Genomic DNA, 23,901 nt, shown 5'->3' on the forward strand with positions numbered 1-23,901 from the left:
CACCTACAATCCCTAGGGACCTACGCACCGTAAACACACAACCAGAGCAGTGGGCAGCTATTTTTTCCAGCCTTCCCACCCCCCAACCTACTCCTCCTGCCAGCAATTTGAGATTTGAATCTGCGATCTTCAGGCTACAAGTCCAACTCTAACCATTAGGCCACAGCTGCCTGTAGCGCTGTGTTATGGTATTTTCTTATCAAGATGCTGATATATTTATCTGTATTTTTTTTTTATTCTTTAGTTTCAGTATTTCATTTGCTATGACTGATATTGGTCATGATATGTGTTACAATAAACAAACACACAGGAGCTTGCCATGATAAAGTCAAACAGGATTTACTTGATTTTTATTCATTAAGATGTGTGTCAAACACAAAAGTACAGAGAAGGAGAGCTGGGTCCTAATTAATCCTTTACTATTGACTGTTGCTTAGCAAGTATTCTGTGTGCGTCCATAGTTTTCTGCAACAGCAGCAATGGGCACATGACCAAAGGCATTATTCTTATTGATTGGGCAGTTTTCTTCGCAACGTGATGGAAGAGATTAAAACAGCTCTCAGGTAAAAAACAAAACAAAAAAAACATTGATGGCATGAAAATGTTAATTTCGGTCTGAACAAGTGCATTAACTTCAGTTCATTCGGATGAACTAATTTAAAATGTTCTAATTTTTCAACTCTTGTCTTGGTGGAAACAGACCTGAACATATTTTTCCAGAAGTCACTGGGATCCAAAACAGCACCGGACCCTACTGACTTTTATTGTTTGGACATAAAAAAAAAAAGTCATGACAGAAATGACATTGTTGGATGAACCATTCTTTTAAAAATACCACACAATACAATAAAAACTATACGGGACACTTTCACAGTCAGCTTTGTCATCAAGAGGTTTCATGAGGTTAATAAACAAGTGGCAGCATTCCAGAGATTCAGGGAGCAGCCCAAGCAATCCACAAGATTCTCAGGGAACCTCTCAGGTTATGACTGTACCCATTGTTCCCTAAGAAGGGAACGAGATGCTGCATCCCAGCATGCCTGTGATTGATAGAAGCTCCAATGTTTTGTTCTGGGTATTTTATACAGCTTCCACAGTATGCCATCACTCATTACAGGGATTCAAGTGTTTCTGACAAAATCACATGGAAATGTTCACATAGCATCATCATCAGTGCAGAGTCTTGTTCCCCCCAATGGCTGCAGCCATGACTCAGTTTCACCATACCACTTTTCAATTTCTTCTACTTCTTTGTTTTTACCTTGATGTTTACTGTGCATTTAACAATAGTTGAACTCCATAACCTTAGACTTATTGCTTATTTCACAATTTCTTAAACCAGCACATCACAAAGAGCAATCAGGGTTGAACGAGTGCCCTTGAGCAAGAGTTAATTTGTATTTTATTTTATTTTATTGGCAAAGCATTTTAGTTTGACTTGTGTTTGTATATAATATTATTAGATCTGATAATATTTTAAGCTGTCATATGGTTATGTTACAACGTGCCCCACCGATGGGGTATGATGTCGCATTTCAATTCCATTCTTTGAGGGTAAAAAGAGAAAAAGGTATACACTGTATTAATTAAACAATACTGCATATGTGTACTAGACATGAAATTATTATGAAAAAAAAAAAAAAAATTCTGAAACCCAAGTGGATTTACACAACTGAGAAAATCATTAATTTATTGGTTTGGTCCTGCTCTCCCAGTACCATATTTCATATGCAAATGTTAAAGGCCTTTAAATTATCAACATGATAAAAACTTTTTTGAATGTTGTATATAATCTACTACAAGCTTTCTGTCATCTAACTTATTTTTTTTTTCTGTGAAATCTTTACAGATTTTTATAAAGTAAATGTAAGAACCATTTTTATATTGAACACTGAAAAAAATGTTATACTCAATTTATTATGTCAAGGGGTTGCACAAAATAAATTTATCTAAATCCAGATATATTTTTTAAGTTGAGTGTAGTTATATTTTATAAGTTGAGTTTATTTATCTCTTTGAGTAATTTCAAATTAATTATATTCATAATTTTAGCTTAACAACTTTGAGTAAAATATACTAAAATTAATTATGTGCAACCAAATCAATTGAATCATTTAATTTCTACATACTAAAATTAATTTTAATCCAATAGTTTTTTTAAAGGGTTATTTCACCCATATATTAAAATTATGTCATTAATGACTCACCTTCATGTCGTTCCAAACCTGTAAGACCCTCAGAACACAGTTTTAGATATTTTAGATTTAGTCCGAGAGCTTTCTGTCCCTCCATTGAAAATGTATGTACGGTATACTGTCCATGTCCAGAAAGGTAAGAAAAACATCTTCAAAGTAGTCCATGTGATATCATAGGGTCAGTTTGAATTTTTTGAAGCATCGAAAATACATTGTGGTCCAAAAATAGCAAAAACTACAACTTTATTCAGCATTGTCTCTCTTCCGGGTCTGTTGTGAGCGCGTTCACAGCACTGCAGTTTAGTGATATCCAGTTCGTGAACGAATCACTCGATTTAACCGGATCTTCTTGAACCAGTTCACCAAATCGAACTGAATCGTTTGAAACGGTTCACGTCTCCAATAAGCATTAATCCACAAATTACTTAAGCTATTAACTTTTTTAATGTGCCTGACACTCCCCTTAAAACAAACCAATATCAAGAACGCAGTTAAACCGAAGGCTTGAATCAAGGGCAATCATCGCCAATGACGTCATTACATCGAACTGTCCAAGAGAATTGGTTTGCGGAAAATAACCAAATTTCTGATCATTTTTTTTTTTTTTTTTGCTATTTTTGGACCAAAATTTATTTTCGATGCTTAAAAAAATTCAAACTGACCCTCTGATGTCACATGGACTACTTTGAAGATGTTTTTAGTATCTTTCTGGACATGGACCATATACCATACATACGTTTTCAATGGAGGGACAGAAAGCTCTCGGACTAAATCTAAAATATCTTAAACTGTGTTCCGAAGATGAACGGAGGTCGGAATGACAATAATGTCAATAATGACATAATTTTAATATTTGGGTGAACTAACCCTTTAATCTCATATTGTATTTTTCATTAATATTCAGACAAAATAAAGCAAACCCAATATTTTCAACTCTAACTTTATTTTTCTGATCCAAGAGATAGATTTTTGCTCTCCCTAACAAGAGTGCCAGTAATGTAACTCAGTAGTCACCATTTCTCAGAGACCTCAATACATGGTACACCATACACAATGACGGTAACAATCAGTGAATAGTGTTTGAGTATGAATGGGTCATTTTGAGTAGAAAATGAACTCCAGGTGTCACAAAAAAAGTATGTTACTATACCTAACATCAAAAGAAACCATGACACTGTGTAAATACAACTCGAAAACAGTGAATTCTTTATTTATTTTTTATTATTCATGCCCCAGTGCATGATGGGAAATATGGGATCATAACTTTGATATTTACTTAAAGAATCCTTGTAAACATAAACTGTTCCAAGTAAAATATACTTATGAGTCCCAACTTTAATTTTTACAAGCTTAAATTGAGTACTAACATAGAAATTACTTTATTACTTTTATTGAAAAACTTTTTTGAATGTTGTATTATAATCTACTACATGCCTTCTGTCATCTAACTTATTTTTTTTTTCTGTGAAATCTTTACAGATTTTTATAAAGTAAATGTAAGAACCATTTTTATATTGAACACTGGAAAAAAAATTATACTTAATTTATTATGTCAAGGGGTTGCACAAAATAAATTTATCTAAATCCATATATATTTTTTAAGTTGAGTGTACTTATATTTTATAATTTGAGTTTATTTATGTCTTTGAGTAATTTCAAATTAATTATATTCATAATTTTAGCTTAACTATTTTGAGTACAATATACCAAAATTAATTATGTGCAACCAAATCAATTGAATCATTTAATTTCTACATACTAAAATGAATTTTAATCCAATAGTTTTTTTAAAGGGTTAGTTCACCCAAATATTAAAATTATGTCATTATTGACTCACCCTCATGTCGTTCCAAACCTGTAAGACCTCCATTCATCTTCGGAACACAGTTTAAGATATTTTAGATTTAGTCCGAGAGCTTTCTGTCCCTCCATTGAAAATGTATGTACGGTATACTGCCCATGTCCAGAAAGGTAAGAAAAACATCTTCAAAGTAGTCCATGTGACATCATAGGGTCAGTTAGAATTTATTGAAGTATCGAAAATACATTGTGGTCCAAAAATAGCATAAACTACGACTTTATTCAGCATTGTCTCTCTTCCTGGTCTGTTGTGAGTGCGTTCACAGCACTGCAGTTTAGTGATATCCAGTTCGCGAACAAATCACTCGATGTAACCGGATCTTCTTGAACCAGTTCACTAAATCGAACTGAATAGTTTGAAACGGTTTGCGTCTCCAATAAGCATTAATCCACAAATTACTTAAGCTATTCACTTTTTTAATGTGCCTGACACTCCCCTTAAAACAAACCAATATCCCGGAGTAATTCATTTACTCAAACAGTACACTGACTGAACTGCTGTGAAGAGAGAACTGAAGATGAACACAGAGCCAAGCCAGATAACGAACAAAAGATTGACTCGTTCTCGATTCAAGAACCGTTTCTGTCAGACGTGTTTCGATTCCAGAACGAGAAGCTGATTATACTGCGCATGTGTGATTCAGTGTGAAGCAGACTGACACACAGCGCGTCTGAACCGAACTGATTCTTTTGATGATTTATTCTGAACTGATTCTATGCTTATGTTATGAAAGTGGTTAAACCGAAGGCTTGAATCAAGGGCAATCATCGCCAATGACGTCATTACATCGAACTGTCCAAGAGAACTGGTTTGCGGAAAAGAACCAAATTTCCGATCACTTATTTTTTGCTATTTTTGGACCAAAATGTATTTTCGATGCTCCAAAAAATTCAAACTGACCCTCTGATGTCACATGGACTACTTTGAAGATGTTTTTATTACCTTTCTGGACATGGACCGTGTACCATACATATGTTTTCAATGGAGGGACAGAAAGCTCTCGGAGTAAATCTAAAATATCTTAAACTGTGTTCCAAAGATGAACGGAGGTCGGAATGACATGAGTCATTAATGACATAATTTTAATATTTGGGTGAACTAACCCTTTAATCTCATATTGTATTTTTCATTAATATTCAGACAAAATAAAGCAAACCCAATATTTTCAACTCTAACTTTATTTTTCTGATCCAAGAGATAGATTTTTGCTCTCCCTAACAAGAGTACCAGTAATGTAACTCGGTAGTCACCATTTCTCAGAGACCTCAATGCATGGTACACCATACACAATGACGGTAACAATCAGTGAATAGTGTTTGTGTATGAATGGGTCTGTAATGAATTAAAACCTTTGTAATCGTCGGCAAGAAGGAGGCAGGAACCGGCGGACAATCAACATGAAACTTTAATAATTCAAAATAAACACACGAACGAACGAACGACTGATGCGCACAAAATAAAACCAAAACCTAAAATAAAGCCCAGGCCTGGTCCTCTCTCCACTCCAGTTTTATATCCTTCCATCTCCTATGTGGGACTCGAGACCGGTGGTGGGTCGCAGGTGTCGCTGATTACCCAATCACTCCACCGGCCTCACTCGTGTTCCCACATCCCTCGGCCCCGCCCCACTCGTCACATACCCCCATCGCCCCTCGCAGGCCGGGGGGTACCCTCGAGACTGCGCTCTACTCCCCCCCCCCTCCCTCCGGGGGGACCGCTCACAGGGACCTGCTGGAACCTGGGGGTAGGACAGACGAGGCGAGAGAAAAGGAGATGGATGGAGGAGCGACAGAGACGAGAGAGGGGAGAGAGGAAAAAAAAAAAATTCCGGTTCCCTGACGCACTGCTGCTCGGCCCTCCACCAGCTGGGTGATCTCCTCCGCGGTGCCTGGCGGTGGCACTGGACGGCCCTCGGCGGATGGCATGACACTCCTCCACCGTCCGGTGGACGGTGACGGCTCCTCCGGTTTTGGGCAGCTGGCAGGAGTCCCCCGTTCCCTGCTCCTCCCCGTTCAGGCGGACGGCAGCAGGCTCCGGCTCTCTGGCGAACGGCGCCGACTCCTCCGCTCCCTCACGGACGGCAGCCGCCCCTCCATATCGTGGGCGGCCGGCAGCGAGCTCGCCCGTCCCCGACAACTCACTCCAGCCCACCGCCTCGAGCGTCCATGGCGGCATCCTCCTCGCCTGCTCCATGGCACCGCGGATTCACCACAGCGGCGAGGGATCTTCAGCAGCGCGTCCCTCCTTCTCCCGGGTTTCGGCACCACTGTAATGAATTACAACCTTTGTAATCCTCGGCAAGGAGGAGGCGGGAACCGGCAGACAATCAACATGAAACTTTAATAATTCAAAATAAACACAAAACAGCGCATCAGCCCCTCACTGATAGATAGATAGATAGATAGATAGATAGATAGATAGATAGATAGATAGAAGATAGATAGATAGATAGATAGATAGATAGATAGATAGATAGATAGATAGATAGATAGTAGAAATTACTTGTGGTACCTTTGGTGCATGAATAGCCCTGAAAGTCCCTGAGCCTTTAGCATTCAATCTACTGTTGTTGAGCAGTTCATGAGAGGATACTGAATTGTTCTTAAATAATACTTTACTGATCCCCCTGGGCCAACTGAGTAAAAAGGAAGAATTCTTAGTCAGCAGTGTTCTAGACTTTACAGAGTAATGCTAATGGACCATCTATTACCATACATCTTACCATCCAACTCCTAACCACTTGACCATGTCCATGGCCATAGCCTTTGAAAATTATAAATTATATATATACAAACTAATTATATACTGTAACACTTGAAAAGAGACAGATGTTTTTGGAGGGATTCTCATTTTTAAATCATACCCTGTTTATTGCATCAAAGTTTGTTAATAATATATTTATGGGGTGGATAATTTTATCAGTTGTTTATTATTCAAACAAACATACATATTGCCCACCAAACGTGTTATTCTCGGATAGTCAACATTACAAAAGAAAATACCTGACAGCCAGCTCCAGTGGTGCAGAAAGTCAACAGCCAGCTCCAGTGGCGCAGAAAGTCAAACCTATGCCATGGTTCGTCTGCACATTTTTCTTCTCCCTTTTCTAAATTTCAAATCACATCAGAAAAGCATTTATTTTTAATGAAAATTAAGTAAATAATCAGAAAGTTAAGGGTAGGTGTAGGGAGGGCTTTATTGTCCCAATAAGGTGGCATCCATTTAATTAGACTCAATAAGTTATAATTGCATACTGTTTATAATGTACTACAATACTGAGGTGCAGATAATTGCCACAATTTGCAGTAAGTAGTATAAATAGCAGAATCCTGCAATTTTTACATAGTATAAATAGAATCTATAGATATTTGCATTTAGTATGAATAGAATATCACAAAAAAATGCTGCTATTTGCACTTAGTGTCTCCCAGCGATAATTGTCATACCACAAATGCTTAACATTGTGAATTGTACATGCAAACATTCATATGAGGAGTCTAGCAGCAAATTAGTCAGTCAGAGAACAAATTTTATTTTCAAACATGAAAAAATTACAGGGGTCCGGACCTCATTGGTGGCTACAGCCATCAAGTCAAGTCAAGTCACCTTTATTTATATAGCGCTTTAAACAAAATACACTGCGTCAAAGCAACTGAACAACATTCATTAGGAAAACAGTGTGTCAATAATGCAAAATGATAGTTAAAGGCAGTTCATCATTGAATTCAGTGATGTCATCTCTGTGCAGTTAAATAGTGTCTGTGCATTTATTTGCAATCAAGTCAACTATATCGCTGTAGATGAAGTGACCCCAACTAAGCAAGCCAGAGGCGACAGCGTCAAGGAACCGAAACTCCATCAGTGACAGAATGGAGAAAAAAACCTTGGGACAAACCAGGCTCAGTTGGGGGGCCAGTTCTCCTCTCACCAGACGAAACCAGTAGTTCAATTCCAGGCTCCAGCAAAGTCAGATTGTGCAGTAGAATCATCTGTTTCCTGTGGTCTTGTCCTAGTGTTTCTCTGAGACAAGGTCTTTACAGGGGATCTGTATCTGGGGCTCTAGTTGTCCTGGTCTCCGCTGTCTTTCAGGGATGTAGAGGTCCTTTCTAGGTGCTGATCCACCATCTGGTCTGGATACGTACTGGATCCGGGTGACTGCAGTGACCCTCTGATCTGGATACAGGCTGGATCTAGTGGCTACGGTGACCTTGGAATAAGAGAGAAACAGACAAATATTAGCATAGATGCCATTCTTCTAATGATGTAGCAAGTACATAGGGTGTTATGGGAAGTGTTCCCGGTTTACCTAAGTGTTCCCGGTTTACCTAATTAATGCAGCCTAAAAATCCTTTAACGGATTTGGATATTAAAAGCATATTAGTATGTTATGTGTAAGCCAGGTTAAAGAGATGGGTCTTTAATCTAGGTTTAAACTGCAAGAGTGTGTCTGCCTCCCGAACAATGTTAGGTAGGTTATTCCAGAGTTTAGGCGCCAAATAGGAAAAGGATCTGCCGCCCGCAGTTGATTTTGATATTCTAGGTATTGTCTTTTTTTTTTGAGAACGTAGCAGACGTAGAGGATTATAATGTAAAAGGAGCTCATTCAAATACTGAGGTGCTAAACCATTCAGAGCTTTATAAGTAATAAGCAATATTTTAAAATCTATACGATGTTTGATAGGGAGCCAGTGCAGTGTTGACAGGACCGGGCTAATATGGTCATACTGTCACAGTGTCTGGGTTGTGTCCCTGGGTTTCCACTAGATGTCCTCCTTTCTCACGGTGTCTGTCACCTTATCACTTCCTGTCTCCTTATTTGGTCACCTTCCTCCTTGTTTAGGTAATTGATTGTTCCCCACCTGTCTCCTGTTTCCCCATCATCCTTTTGTGTATTTATACCTGGTCTGTCTGAGTCTTAGTGACGGAGTCCTTGTTTAATGTTGATGTTTATTCATGTCCGTCATCTTGCCTTGCCTTGCCTTGTCTTCGTGTTTTGTTTATGTTTGGATTTGTTGGATATCGACCCCTGCCTGGACTGTTTATTCTTTGGATTGCCCCTTTAATAAATACATACCTGCAATTGGTTCTCTCTCCTGTGTGTTCTCTGTAACACCGAACGTGACAGAAGGACTCCGTCGCACTGAGATCCAGCGGTATGTTTTTTTCCCGTTCCCCAGCCAAGATGGCGGAGCGGAGAGCTAAGTATCTCCGGCTGATCGCTCTCCGCCAAGAGGGCAATGAGGTGGGTGCCCTGGCACAGGTGTTCTGGTCCCTGGCCGAGGGTATGGGATACAACGATGCGGCCTTGAAGGACTACTTCAACGGCGGGCTGGATGATCCAGTGTCTCAGGAGGAGATGGTACATTTAGAGACACTGGACTACTGGGAGTTTGTGTACTATGTGCAGCATCGGCTTCTGTGGAATGCCCCAGCCACTCCGGTCTCTTCCGGTGGGGCGGTCCCCAGCCCAGCACCACTGCTCAAGATGGCCGCCAATCCAGGGCCACAGCACAAGATGGCCGCCAGCCCAGAGCCACAGCACAAGATGGCCGCCAGCCCAGCGCCACAGCACAAGGTGGCCGCCAGCTTGGGGCCACAGCACAAGATGGCCGACTCAACGCCTGAGTCTCCAGATAAGGTGTCACCGGCTCGCCAACATAGAGGACGGAGGAGGAGGAGACAGGCGTCTACCGTTCCTCAAGGCCCAGAGGACGTTCCCGAGGCGGTGCCCGATGCTGTTCCGGAGACCGAGGCGGTGCCCGATGCTGTTCCGGAGGCCGAGGCGGGGCCCGATGCTGTTCCGGAGGCCGAGGCGGTGCCCGATGCCGAGGCGGTGCCCGAAGCCGAGGCGGTGCCCGATGCCGAGGCGGTGCCTGATGCCGAGGCGGTGCCCGATGCTGAGGCGGTGCCCGATGCTGTTCCGGAGACCGAGGCGGTGCCCGATGCTGTTCCGGAGGCTGAGGCGGTGCCCGAAGCCGAAACGGTGCCCGATGCTGTTCCGGAGGCCGAGGCGGTGCCCGATGCTGTCCCGGAGGCCGAGGCGGTGCCCGATGCCGAGGCGGTGCCCGATGCTGTTCCGGAGGCCGAGGCGGTGCCCGATGCCGAGGCGGTGCCCGATGCTGTTCCGGAGGCCGAGGCGGTGCCCGATGCCGAGGCGGTGCCCGATGCTGTTCCGGAGGCCGAGGCGGTGCCCGATGCGGAGGCGGTGCCCGATGCCAGGGCGGTGCCTGATGCTGTTCCGGAGGCCGAGGCGGTGCCCGATGCTGAGGCGGTGCCCGATGCCGAGGCGGTGCCTGATACTGTTCCGGAGGCCGAGGCGGTGCCCGGTGCCGAGGCGGTGCCCGATGCTGTTCCGGAGGCCGAGGCGGTGCCCGATGCTGTTCCGGAGGCCGAGGCGGTGCCCGATGCTGTTCCGGAGGCCGAGGCGGTGCCGGAGGCCGAGGAGGTGCCCGATGCCGAGGCTGTTCCGGAGGCCGAGGCGGTGCCCGAGGCCGAGGCTGTTCCGGAGGCCGAGGCGGTGCCCGAGGCCGATGCTGTTCCGGAGGCCGAGGCGGTGCCCGAGGCCGATGCTGTTCCGGAGGCCGAGGCGGTGCCCGAGGCCGATGCTGTTCCGGAGGCCGAGGCGGTGCCCGAGGCCGATGCTGTTCCGGAGGGCGAGGCGGTGCCCGATGCCGTTCCCGAGGCCGAGGCGGTGCCCGATGCCGTTCCCGATTCGGTGCCCAAGACCGGTCTAGAGTCAGGGCTAGTTCCTGTTGACCGTCCAGAGTCGAGTCAGGTCCCAGTGGACTCTCCAGAGTCAGGGCCAGTCACTGATGACCTTCCAGAGTCAGGGCGGGTCACCGTTGGACGTTCAGAGTCAAGTCAAGTCACTGGGTGGGCTGCTGCTCGGGCCTGTTGGACTCCGGCATCGACCACAGGGGGGTGGTGGTCATCCGCTCCGCCCTGGTGGACTCTGGCGTCGACCACGAGGACGTGGTGGTCCTCCGCTCCGCCCTGGGGGGCTTCCGCTCTGACCACGAGGACATGGTGGTCCTCTGCTCCGCCCTGGGGGGCTTCCGTTCTGACCACACGGACGTGGTGGTCTTCCATTCCGCCCTGGGGGGCGTCCGCTCTGACCACGAGGACGTGGTGGTCTTCTGCTCCACCCTGGGGGGCTTCTGCTCTGACCACACGGACATGGTGGTCTTCTGCTCCGCCCTGGGGGGCGCTTGCCCTGACTACACGGTTGTGGTGGTCTTCTGCCCCGCCCTGGAGGACTCTGGCTTCGACCACAAGGACGTGGTGGTCTTCTGCCCCGCCCTGGGGGGCTTCATGTTGTTTTTTGTTTGTTGTTTTTGTATTTACTCCTGTCCCTGTTCCTCTCTGTAGTCTGGCCCTCCATCCCTCCCCCTGAACCTCCTCCAGTCCTCCTCCCTCCTGGTCTTCCTGTTTTGTGGTTACTTTCTGGTGCCTGTTTCCAATGTCTTTCTTTTCTGGCCCTCCATCCCTCCCCCTGAGCCTCCACCTGTCCGCCTCCCTCCTGGTCTGTTTTGTGTCTGTCGTGGAGCGTCTGGGAGCCGCTCCGTAGAGGGGGGGTTCTGTCACAGTGTCTGGGTTGTGTCCCTGGGTTTCCACTAGATGTCCTCCTTTCTCACGGTGTCTGTCACCTTATCACTTCCTGTCTCCTTATTTGGTCACCTTCCTCCTTGTTTAGGTAATTGATTGTTCCCCACCTGTCTCCTGTTTCCCCATCATCCTTTTGTGTATTTATACCTGGTCTGTCTGAGTCTTAGTGACGGAGTCCTTGTTTAATGTTGATGTTTATTCATGTCCGTCATCTTGCCTTGCCTTGCCTTGTCTTCGTGTTTTGTTTATGTTTGGATTTGTTGGATATCGACCCCTGCCTGGACTGTTTATTCTTTGGATTGCCCCTTTAATAAATACATACCCGCAATTGGTTCTCTCTCCTGTGTGTTCTCTGTAACACCGAACGTGACACATACTTCCTGGTTCTAGTAAGAACTCTTGCTGGTGCATTTTGGACTAGCTGTAGTTTGTTTACTAAGCGTGCAGAACAACCACCCAATAAAGCATTACAATAATCTAACCGTGAGGTTATAAATGCATGGATTATCATTTCTGCATTTGACATTCAGAGCATAGGCCGTAATTTAGATATATTTTTGAGATGGAAAAATGCAGTTTTACAAATGCTAGAAACGTGGCTTTTTTCTAAGGAAAGATTGCGATCAAATAGCACACCTAGGTTCCTAACTGATGACGAAGAATTGACAGAGCAACCATCAAATCTTAGACAGTGTTCTAGGTTATTAAAAGCAGAGTTTTTAGGTCCTATAATTAACACCTCTGTTTTTTCAAAATTTAGCAGTAAGAAATTACTCGTCATCCAGTTTTTTATATCGACTATGCATTCCATTAGTTTTTCAAATTGGTGTGTTACACCGGACCGCGAAGAAATATAGAGCTGAGTATCATCAGCATAACAGTGAAAGCTAACACCATGTTTCCTGATGATATCTCCCAAGGGTAACATATAAAGCGTGAAGAGTAGCGGCCCTAGTACTGAGCCTTGAGGTACTCCATACTGCACTTGTGATCGATATGATACATCTTCATTCACTGCTACGAACTGATGGCAATCATATAAGTACGATTTAAACCATGCTAATGCACTTCCATTTATGCCAACAAAGTGTTCAAGTCTATGCAAAAGAATGCTGTGGTCAATTGTGTCAAACGCAGCACTAAGATCCAATAAAACTAATAGAGAGATACACCCACGATCAGATGATAAGAGCAGATCATTTGTAACTCTAAGGAGAGCAGTCTCAGTACTATGATATGGTCTAAATCCTGACTGGAAATCCTCACATATACCATTTTTCTCTAAGAAGGAATATAATTGTAAGCATACCACCTTTTCTAGTATCTTGGACAGAAAAGGGAGATTCGAGATTGGTCTATAATTAACTAGTTCTTTGGGGTCAAGTTGTGGTTTTTTGATGAGAGGCTTAATAACAGCCAGTTTGAAGGTTTTGGGGACATATCCTAATGACAATGTGGAATTAATAATAGTCAGAAGAGGATCTATGACTTCTGGAAGCACATCTTTTAGGAGCTTAGATGGTATAGGGTCTAACATACATGTTGTTGGTTTAGATGATTTAACAAGTTTATACAATTCTTCCTCTCCTATAGTAGAGAATGAGTGGAACTGTTCCTCAGGGGGTCTATAGTGCACTGTCTGATGCGATACTGTAGCTGACGGCTGAATGGTTGCAATTTTATCTCTAATAGTATCGATTTTAGAAGTAAAGTAGTTCATAAAGTCATTACTGCTGTGGTGTTGGGAAATGTCAACACTTGTTGAGGCTTTATTTTTCATTAATTTAGCCGCTGTATTGAATAAATACCTGGGGTTATGTTTGTTTTCTTCTAAAAGAGAAAAAAAGGTAATCGGATCTAGCAGTTTTTAATGCTTTTTTGTAGGATAGATTACTTTCCCACCAAGCAAACGAAATACCTCTAGTTTTGTTTTCCTCCAGCTGCGCTCCATTTTTCGGGCTGCTCTCTTTAGGGTGCGAGTATGCTCATTATACCATGGTGTCAAACTGTTTTCCTTAACCTTCCTTAAGCTTAAAGGAGCAACTGTATTTAAAGTGCTAGAAAAGAGAGAGTCCATAGTTTCTGTTACATCATCAAGTTGTTCTGAGGTTTTGGATATACTAAGGAATTTGGATACATCAGGAAGATAACTTAAAAAGCAGTCTTTTGTGGTAGAGGTGATGGTTCTTCCATACTTGTAACAAGAAGTAGAATTTACAATTTTGGCTATATGAAGTTTGCACAAAACTAAATTATGATCCGAGATATCATCACTTGGCTGCATAATTTCAACACTATCAACATCAATTCCATGTGACAGTATTAAATCTAGAGTATGATTTCGACAATGAGTAGGTCCTGAAACGTGTTGTCTAACCCCAATAGAGTTCAGAATGTCTATAAATGATGATCCCAATGCATCCTTTTCATTATCAACATGGATATTAAAATCACCAACTATTCTACATCATGTATAATTATGCAGTCACAATGCTTGCTGTACAAGATTTTGATGATTAAAAAATGTATGCTGTTTTGATATTCACTAGTACAACTAGCCAGTATAATATGATATACTGTTATGCTCTGGATAATTTTAGATCTGTTTTACAAATATTACTTAACAGTGTTACTGATGGTACATCTCCTTATCTCCATCTATTCCTTGACTATGAAGGTCAGTGGTGTGAACACCCCAATGAGCCGCAAAAGAGAACACCGGGTTCTTGTCATGGTGATCACCATGGTGATCTTCTATCTGCTCTGCTGGCTGCCTTATGGGATCATGGCTCTGCTGGCCACTTTTGGAGCCCCAGGACTGGTTACTGTGGAGGCTAGCATAGTGCCCTCCATCTTAGCGAAGTCCAGCACGGTCATCAATCCCATCATCTACATCTTCATGAATAAACAGGTGAGCATAAAGAACGGTGAAGTCCTCCCAGGGTTTGGCATAAATCTTGTCTATAGTGCATAATGCATAAATTGGAAGTACACTGTATTTATTTTTATCCAATCATGTTTTTTCACTCAAAATGTCATCTGTTCAATGTTCAGTTTCAACATCGACTACTAAGACAGTACATTTCAAGTTATATTAAGTAGCATGGGTGAACATCATGCACTTGCAAATAGTGCATAACAGTTTTTACAGTTCCATTTGACACTAATTTGAAAACCTTGATGTAGTTTTTCTACTCTAGATACAAAAAAAACATCAATTTTACAATTTTTATGATTGCACACACATTGTAGCCTAAGATCATAAAACCTAAAATGAACCTACAGTATATTTAGATGACTGTTTATTTATTTCATGCCAATGATTTATCAGTTAAAACAGCTGCTCAAAATGATGCTATGCCCTTCATGTTATTTCATAATAAAATAGTGATTTGAAGAAATAATTCTGCAAGTGCAAGGATTCTGTTTAGATTTGAATGGTTTTGATAATTGGACAGCCTGTGTTACAAATTATATCCATTTTGAGTGTAGAGTTTTGACAAATTACATCAAGGTCCTTGAATTATCATAATGTCTTATGTCATATTTTAGCTTACATGGCTGATTCCTGTTGCATATGGGGGACACATATGATCTCCAGCATAGTTGTGAGCCCCCTGGAACTGTGGACCCTATACAGTCTTACCAAATAAAATGTACCCTTATTTATTTATTTAAATTTACTTCCATTTAATTCTGCTTATTTAAATCAACTTACAATTCAGCATCTCATTTGCTACTAATTTAAGAAAAAAAAAAAACTTCTCAATTCGATTATGAATTATGCAAAACCATATGTAGCACTTAACACTAGAGATAAAAATAAAAATTCTGGCTCTGGCAGAATCTGCTGTTTGTGTGTGTGTGTGTGTGTGTGTGTGTGTGTACATATTCCATGTGGGCCTGCTCAAAACTGACAGATTTTCCAGATTTTTGCTTTCCCACATGAACAGAAAGTAGCTCCTCCAAAGCTGAGTGTGCTAAGCCCATTCAGTTACGTTCTGAGTCTCCAGAAAGTGGGTGCCAGAGATGTTGTGGTCCAGTCAATCTACATTGTCAGTTTGATGAAAGTGATGCGACTGGTTTACTGGTGTACTCTCATGTGAAACAATCCAATTCATTGTTCTTGTTGCACCATCCGTCAAAATGTCAGCTGTGCAATGTGGCACTGATGAAGAGGGTAAATAGAATCCTGTACCCTCCACATGTGATTAGGGACCTAACACTTATACAGACAAATCAAGCTTCTGGCAACTGAGGAGAAGGTAGACTGTGTTAACAATCCCCTATCTCAAATCAATTTGACTCTGTTTGGCTCTAAGAGATGGTTTTTAGGGCAAATATGTTTATTTTTCCTCTTGCAGAGTGTACCAATATGTCGCCTTGATGCAGGAAAGCAGGTTTCACTGGAGAAAAATGGAATGCCATGCAAAGGTCATAACTGGGCTTTCAACTCTGCAGTTTGAAAACCACATCAGTTCGATGCTTAAATTCCTCTAAATTCCAAATATGTTTCACTAAAAGCACCAGAGTCTGGTTTGATTCATGGAGCTTGTCATTTGTCTTGTCTAGTGTTACACTATGTACAAACCAAAGAGCACAACATAAAGTTTAACATTCCATGTAGCTACAGAATGGAATGCTAGTACATTCACACTGTGAAAATCAGCCTGCTTTGAAAGTTTTCTTCCCTCAAGTCACTTGTGTAGCCATTACAATTCTGATTAACTTTACCTGTTCAATATTTTCATTAGTGATTGTTGCTACGGTATGCCTTAACCAACTTGTTTCTGTGAACCTCTGGTGCACGGATTACACTGGTTTAACACTACAGGACTGTTGTTAATTACACCAAACATACAAGGTAAATGAATAACATCTGCTAATGAATCTATTCAAGATTGAAATTAATGTCCAATTACATACATGCAGTATGTAATTTCCGACTATCATATACTTTCAGTTCATTCAGCAGCTATCTCCACAACATAATTTCTTCCATCTGGGGACTACTTACTGTAAATATTTTTTTATGACCAATCGTTATTCTTTATTTTGATGTTTGATTCAACACGGGTTGATTATAGTTATTCTCCTTTGAGAATAACCTGCGTGTGCGTCAAGTCTGAGGAAAAGGGTCCAGGTGAAAAAAACCCTCTCCTATATTTTGAATTTGGACTGCAATTCCTAGTTCAACCACTCAGTGTCAATCCAACAAACAGCACAAAGGTCTCAGCTAGCAGAATACAACAAGCATAGCTCTTTCAGGTAAAGACCAACAATGCCAAGTACATTAGCTTCCACTTTACTTCACATTGCCCACACCAACATTGACAGTAAAAATACACATGCGAGAATGCTGTTCATTGATTTCAGTTCTGCATTTAACACTGTAATCCCCCGCAACTGAATTCTAAATATTCTGACTAACAGACCTCAGTCATCACACGCACCCATCTACATCACTGGAGCTGTAATGGAGGGTGTTTGGAGTTTCAAATTCCTTGGCATCCACATCTCTGATGACCTCACCTGGTCCTTTAACACCTCCACCCTGGTCAAAAAGGCACAACAGCGCCTTTACTTGTTACAGAGCCTTAAGAAAGTTCACCTGAGTCCAAGTATCCTTGTGGAATTCTACCATTGTACCATTGAAAGCATACTCATAAACTGCATCTCAGTATGGTACAGCAATAGTGATGGGAAGTTCGGATCATTTTACCGACTCAGACTTTTGAATCTCGTTCAGCAAAATGAACGAATCTTTTTTCGAGTCATTTCGTTCATTTCGTTCATTTTAGCAAAATGTAATTAAAATGTTATGTGTTACTTCCTCAGCACATCTAGTACTTATGCAAATGTTGATCACACTACAAACAATACAAAACTAAAATGCTATAAGATACAAAAGATTAATTAATTTTTTACCTGGGTCTTCAGTCTGTGATTAGCTCATCTCACCTCTTGTCTGACAAGTCTTCGGGTTCAAGTCATTCCTTAATCATGTGACAGCCCCATACGCTAAGCCATGCAGTCCGAGCCGGAAAGAGAATTGATTAGTTCATCTCATAAGTCTTTGGGTCGAGTCGTTCCTTAATCACGTGACAGACCCATATGCTATTTCTGACATTTTTGTCACTGTGTTTTTGTTACTGCTTCTTCAGGATCTGTGGTGTGTTATTATTTTATAAATAAATAAAACCCTGTTATAAATAAAATATTGATGAATTTGTCTTTTTGACTGTCTATCAGTAAATAAACACTAGGCTATATAATAATATAATAATCCAAGCCTACAATAGAAAGTATTTATAGCCTAGTTTGTTAGTTTTTAATACAATTTTGAGTTTGCTGGTAAACAATTCTCTTTCCGGCTCAGATTGCATTGGGTTTAGCGTATGGGGCTGTCACGTGATTAAGGAACGAGTCAAAAACCTGATAGACCTGAACTATGAACTAATCAATTCTCTTTCCAGCTCAGACAGCATTGACTGACACAGGTAAATTACTACTACAGTAGCAGAGAACCCGTTTCTGCTGCGTGTCAGTTGCGTGACGGCTGCTTCGCGTTTTCTGTGTCTTTACACACCAGAATCGTGCATGACGCGGCGCTGGCGCGCTGCTGCTACTGTAGGTGACATAGAGGGAGACCGCCGACAGACGACAACAATATCTATACTTCAAGTTAAGCATAAATATAAAGCCTACTGATAAAGGACACCGTCAACAGTATTGACAGCAAAATAGACTATGTTTGACAGGTGCAATATGCCAGTGTGTCACCGGCCTAATGTTTTCAAAAGGCATTACGCGAGTGTGAACATCATTACAACTAGGAAAAAAACGATTGTAATTCAAACGAAGCTCCCGTTGGCATTTCACGAGTTCACATCTACGTATGTTTAATACAGTAAGGTTATGCATATTTGGAGTGCTGTCCGGGTGGAGGGCTCTGAGCTCAGGATGTGGCCCGAACCCAGAGTACTCCCCACGGTTGTGGTAAGAGTAGATGGATCTTTAAGTGAGGAGAAATGGGGTGGAGGAGGGATGCTGAAAACTGTCAATGAACAGAGGTAGGTTCTGCTGTATTTATACCTTGTCATGAGTTGATTACTGATTGGTCTCAACTTGTGTTAATCAGGTTAATGAACTGCGACTGCTCCTCCCGAACTTTGTTATAAAACATCATTTAAACAGACCTTTGCTCTTAATTCCGATCGGTCCAACGCAATAACGAAATCTGAGCAGGTCTCAAAACTGAAACTGTTCATGCTGCACTTTACACTTTGGAAAAGTTATATATATTTTTTAAAATATGAGCAGGCCTACAAACTGGGATTGGTAATGCTGCACTGTAATCATAGTTATTAATTTATATTTTTCATTATATTTTATTATATGATATTGGTTTGAGACTGAGAGTATTTTATTTAGTGGAGAACTTTGCAGCAGTATTTTATTTCTTATTCTTTTTTTATTTTATATATATTTTATTAAAAAAGTATTTAAAAAAATTGTAAACAAATTGTTTAAAAAAAGTTTATAGTAATAAACAACCTGCAGTTTAATGTTTGCTTTTCTTTCCCTTACTGTACCGAAAATGAACCGAACCGTGACTTTAAAACCGAGGTACGTACCGAACCGTGATTTTTGCGTACTGTTACACCCCTAGTATTTGCACTAGACATATTTTGCACAGACTGTATATTGTTTAAGCTATTACACTATAAACTGTCTAACGTTGTTACTGTACAAAGCACAGTAAACTATTTCTATAAAAAATTTTAATGCACTACTGATATTTTGCATAGAACACATTGTTTAACAATACTACTGTAGACTCAACCGTATTTATTACCACTGTTCTTACATTGCTGCTGTTGATAATGTACATTATTTATATTTATATTATGTACATACTCTGCTTAATATTGTATATAGCCACTCCACTGTACATTCTGTAAATCATAGCTTCACTTACTCTGCACTTATATGTATATAAAACACTATATTATGGCACTTCTGGTTAGATGATAACTTCATTTCATTAGCTCTGTACTTGTACTCTGCATATTGACAATAAAGCTGAATCTAATCTAATGTACTCTAATCTAATCACACACACACACACACACACACACACACACACACACACATATATATATATATTTATTTATTTAGAGCAGTTTTTCTCAATTCAAATGAAGTGTGTGGGGAAGTCGTGGCCTAATGGTTAGAGAGTCGGACTCCCAATCGAAAGGTTGTGAGTTCGAGTCCCGGGCCGGCAGGAATTGTGGGTGGGGGGAGTGCATGTACAGTTCTCTCTCCACCCTCAATACCACGACTTAGGTGCCCTTGAGCAAGGCATCGAACCCCCAACTGCTCCCCGGGCATAAATGGCTGCCCACTACTCCGGGTGTGTGCTCACAGTGTGTGTGTGTGTGTTCACTGCTCTGTGTGTGTGCATTTCGGATGGGTTAAATGCAGAGCACAAATTCTGAGTATGGGTCACCATACTTGGCTGAATGTCACTTCACTTTCTTCACTTTCTTTTCAAATGAGTCCAAACCCAACATAACACTCAATATATCTTAAGATATTAGATATTATAATTAATATCATATAGTCTATTAGATATTAGAGTGTCATTACATACTGGATTACTTACATTTTTGCTTAAATCTGAGAGCTTTCTGACCCTGCTATGCTGTGAACCTACTGACAGCAGTGAGAGTAAGTAGTTTGCAAAGTATATATACTCCAGCAATCTGCTCCTGGTTCTCCAGCACACCACCCATCCTCTGCTTCTGGCAGTCCTCCTGAAAGAGACCCAGATAAGCTCCCTATCCATTTCAGTTACATAAATACTAACCTAGACTTCAGTTAACCTGCTGTTAAATTGACTTATCCCTGTGGCCTGTTGTTTGCTGACAGAAGAGCAGACCTTCAACCAACAACACAGCAGAATGGGCTCCATTTTGTTTGGTCCTGCTGAGATGCTCTACTCCTGAACTCAAGATGGCCACCCTATCGAGGAGTATTCTGAGGTGTTTATCGGAATCTCTTACCTTGTGCCCTGGAATGAAGTATTAAAGACTCAAGTTTGGCCTAGATAGGGCCTCTGATTCCAAGTTTGGCCCAGAGAGGGTATTGGTTCCTGGCCAGAGTCCAGTGCGGGCTCCAGCCCCTGGTCAGAGTCCAGCGCAAGCTCAGTCTTGTGCCTGCACTCGCCTCAGAGCTCTGCCAGGATCCTGCTCTAATCCAGTATCTGCCTCCCAGTGTCCGCTCGTCTGGAGCACACTGTAATGTTCCCTGCTTCTCTACCTGACCGCACCCTGGATCCGGCGCTCTTCACAGAGTTAGGCCAGGGGTGCTTTCCAGTTCCTATATCTGGTACCATGCCTACCCCAGTCCAGGAATCCATCCCAAGGTTGCTGTCCCTAAACCCATTCCAGAGAGTGAGAGGTCCGACAGTTTGCTTTAGCCCTGGACCTGAGTTGAGAGCTGGTTTTAATCCCTGACCAGTGGCTCCAAATTCCTACCCTGAGAATGCTCCAGGTCCTAAATCTAGAAGGAAAATGGCTTCCATTCCTGAATGCTGTTCTGGACCAGCTTTACTATCTGAGCACAATTAAGTGCCAACTTCAGCCTTGGAACACCGAACCGTGTCTGCTCTCATCTATGGTTGGATACCGAAACCCGGTGCCATATGGAACTGTTATGAACCTAACCGAATCATAATGCAGATTTCGGTGCCTCATTTCAGTGCTTCTTAATTGCCTGAGTGATTGATTGAAATATTTGTCCTGGTTCTCCGAAATGTACGCAAGATGCATGGGCATCACATCACTAGGCTTTTTTAGCGAGTCTATAGCATGTAGCTCCATAAACTGTACACAAATTCGCCATCGCCTCAGAGTCAGTCCCTTTAAATCTCATATGAAAACAGCGGCAGACCTGTCTCCTCCCCATCTTTCAGTGTACTCTTCATTCCGCAGACCACGGTGGAGCAGTGCCAGCGGACTCAAACAGAAACAGAGGACACAAGGTGTGTTTATCGACAGATTGTTAGAATATCTGTATCTGTGCAGTTCTTTGTCATAAATACAGTTTACAAAAGGTCACAAGGGAGCAATCGGTTTCTCATCTACTGTAAAGTTTCCTCCAGCGAAAATCTAGTCCTTAACACATATGAACACACTTTAATTATACTTATTTTAAATATACTTAATTTAATTATACTTACTTTATACGTGCACTACTGTGCAAAAGTCTTAAACATGTTAGTATTTTCACCCCAAAGAATGGTATTCTGCCAGTTATTTATATCTTTTGCTGTAGTGTGTTGGTAGAAAAAATCAGTTTACATTTCCAAACATTCATTTTGCCATTAATTTTAATAATAATCTAGTGAATTTGGTATGCACAAGCAGTCTGTAAACAGCCAGTGCTCCACATGGAGATCTGATCTCACCATCATCAAATATTTCATTACATGAAGAAACTGAGACATAAATCAAGAAGAACTGTGGTCGTATATCCAAGACGTTTGAAGAAACCTTCCTGTAAAGCTAACTGAAAAACAATGTGCAAGTACAAATGTGCCTAAGACTTTTGCACAGTACTGTACTTTACATGAAATAGCTTCAAGCATATTAACCTTTGTGGTTCTCTGGTGTCAGCTAATAGTCAGTGGTCATGTAAAGAAGTAAATATGTTCTATATTGATTTGTTTTTATTTTTAAATTATTTAATTTTAAATGTAATACATTTTTAGCTTTTCATCAACCCCACTGTGTCCTCACAAACACATATTAGAGAAACTCTTCTTTAGCCAGTCAGAAGGCTTTCAGGATGCTTTCTGCCTGTCAATCATTTTGTGCATTTTGTGAGTTCACAGTAGGCAGTCCACATATGGAATGCTGGAAGCTAAGAGTGTAACTGAAAATGTATTTAATTCAGTGGTTAATTATGGTGGAAGTTATAGACCAGAACTAAAAGCTGAATAAAATACAATAAATAGCTTTTAATTATTCAGCAATTATATATGTTTTTCAGGTCACTGAAGAGTTAGAAATCTATTTTGAAATAATCTGCATATTTGAAAAGAACCAGAGACACAGTATCGATATAAACCACTTTTTTTTTTCTTTTTCTTTTTTTTTTGGCATGAAAGGTTAGTCATACTCTGTGTTCCATGCCACTCAAATTCTGATTGGTTCAAATCTATCAGTGTACTACATGAAGGAATGAGTGATGTTTCCGGATTTTCATCACATTCCAGTCGATGAAGAAAGATTCTCCTGTATGTCATTTTCAGTCTTCAATTCCTCCCAGCCCGTAACTATGGAAACTGTGAGTTGAGGCGAGTTGAAGACTAAAAATGCTGTACAGATTCAAGTAACATTTCTTGGCCAGCAATGTCATTCAGCGATTCCGGGAACTCACATCTCCGGTGAGTTTATAGTGTTTGATAATTGTGACTCAAATATCTGTTAGATTTCAAACTTGATCCACTGAATGTATGGGTATGACTGAAGCTATGGATTTCACATAGTTTTACGGTTGAACAGTTTTCAACTGTTTAATTACTGTAATCTTTGGTATTAGACCAGTGAAGACCATGAATTTTAATACTGAAACATGCATATTACAAATGTTGATGTCTGATGTAGCCAAACTTTGCTTCTGACAAAACATTTGGATTTCATTTATGACACTTTGAAGTGATGAGCCATCTATATTTAGTATCAGTTTAGCGCAGTTGTGAAATAATTCTTAACATTTTAAATTTTATTAGACAAAATTAAGTAGCATTTAGGGGTGTAAGGATTCACTCGTTTTCTCGATGCATCGATTACAAACCCTCACGATTCATATGCATCGATCTTGAAACATGATTTTTGAATCGTGAATCACCGATCTTGGACAGTAATCGATTCAAAATGCTAAGAATCGAATGTTTTAAACAATGTGGATGAACCGAATATACGAAGGAAACTTTTAAAATTAACCACAGCAACAACGACCTTGAAATAAGAGTGCGAGATTTATCTGATAATCAGATGCATGAAAGTAGCGTTTGTTTCATTAGCAAACAGACATCTGGCACACTTTCTCTCAGGATCATTCGCTGATGGAGAGGAAAAGTTAAATAGAGATGAAGACGTTTTCACACTGAAAGATAAGCGATCTCGCTCTCATAGACGTGCCAGGCTATATCTGCAGCTAAACTGAATA

General features: G+C 41.2%; 1 protein-coding gene across 1 annotated transcript in view; it reads left to right on the forward strand.

The window, feature by feature from the left end:
• The window catches only part of tmtopsa (teleost multiple tissue opsin a), a 102,430-nt gene that overhangs the window by 74,412 nt on the left and 4,117 nt on the right, over window positions 1-23,901 (forward strand). The window contains exon 3 of the mRNA XM_059502285.1: window positions 14,339-14,572. Within this exon, the coding sequence (XP_059358268.1) occupies window positions 14,339-14,572 (234 nt within the window). The remainder of the gene's footprint in view (window positions 1-14,338; window positions 14,573-23,901) is intronic.

The sequence above is a fragment of the Carassius carassius genome, chromosome 20 (genome assembly GCF_963082965.1).
Source record: "Carassius carassius chromosome 20, fCarCar2.1, whole genome shotgun sequence".
NCBI lineage: Eukaryota > Metazoa > Chordata > Actinopteri > Cypriniformes > Cyprinidae > Carassius > Carassius carassius.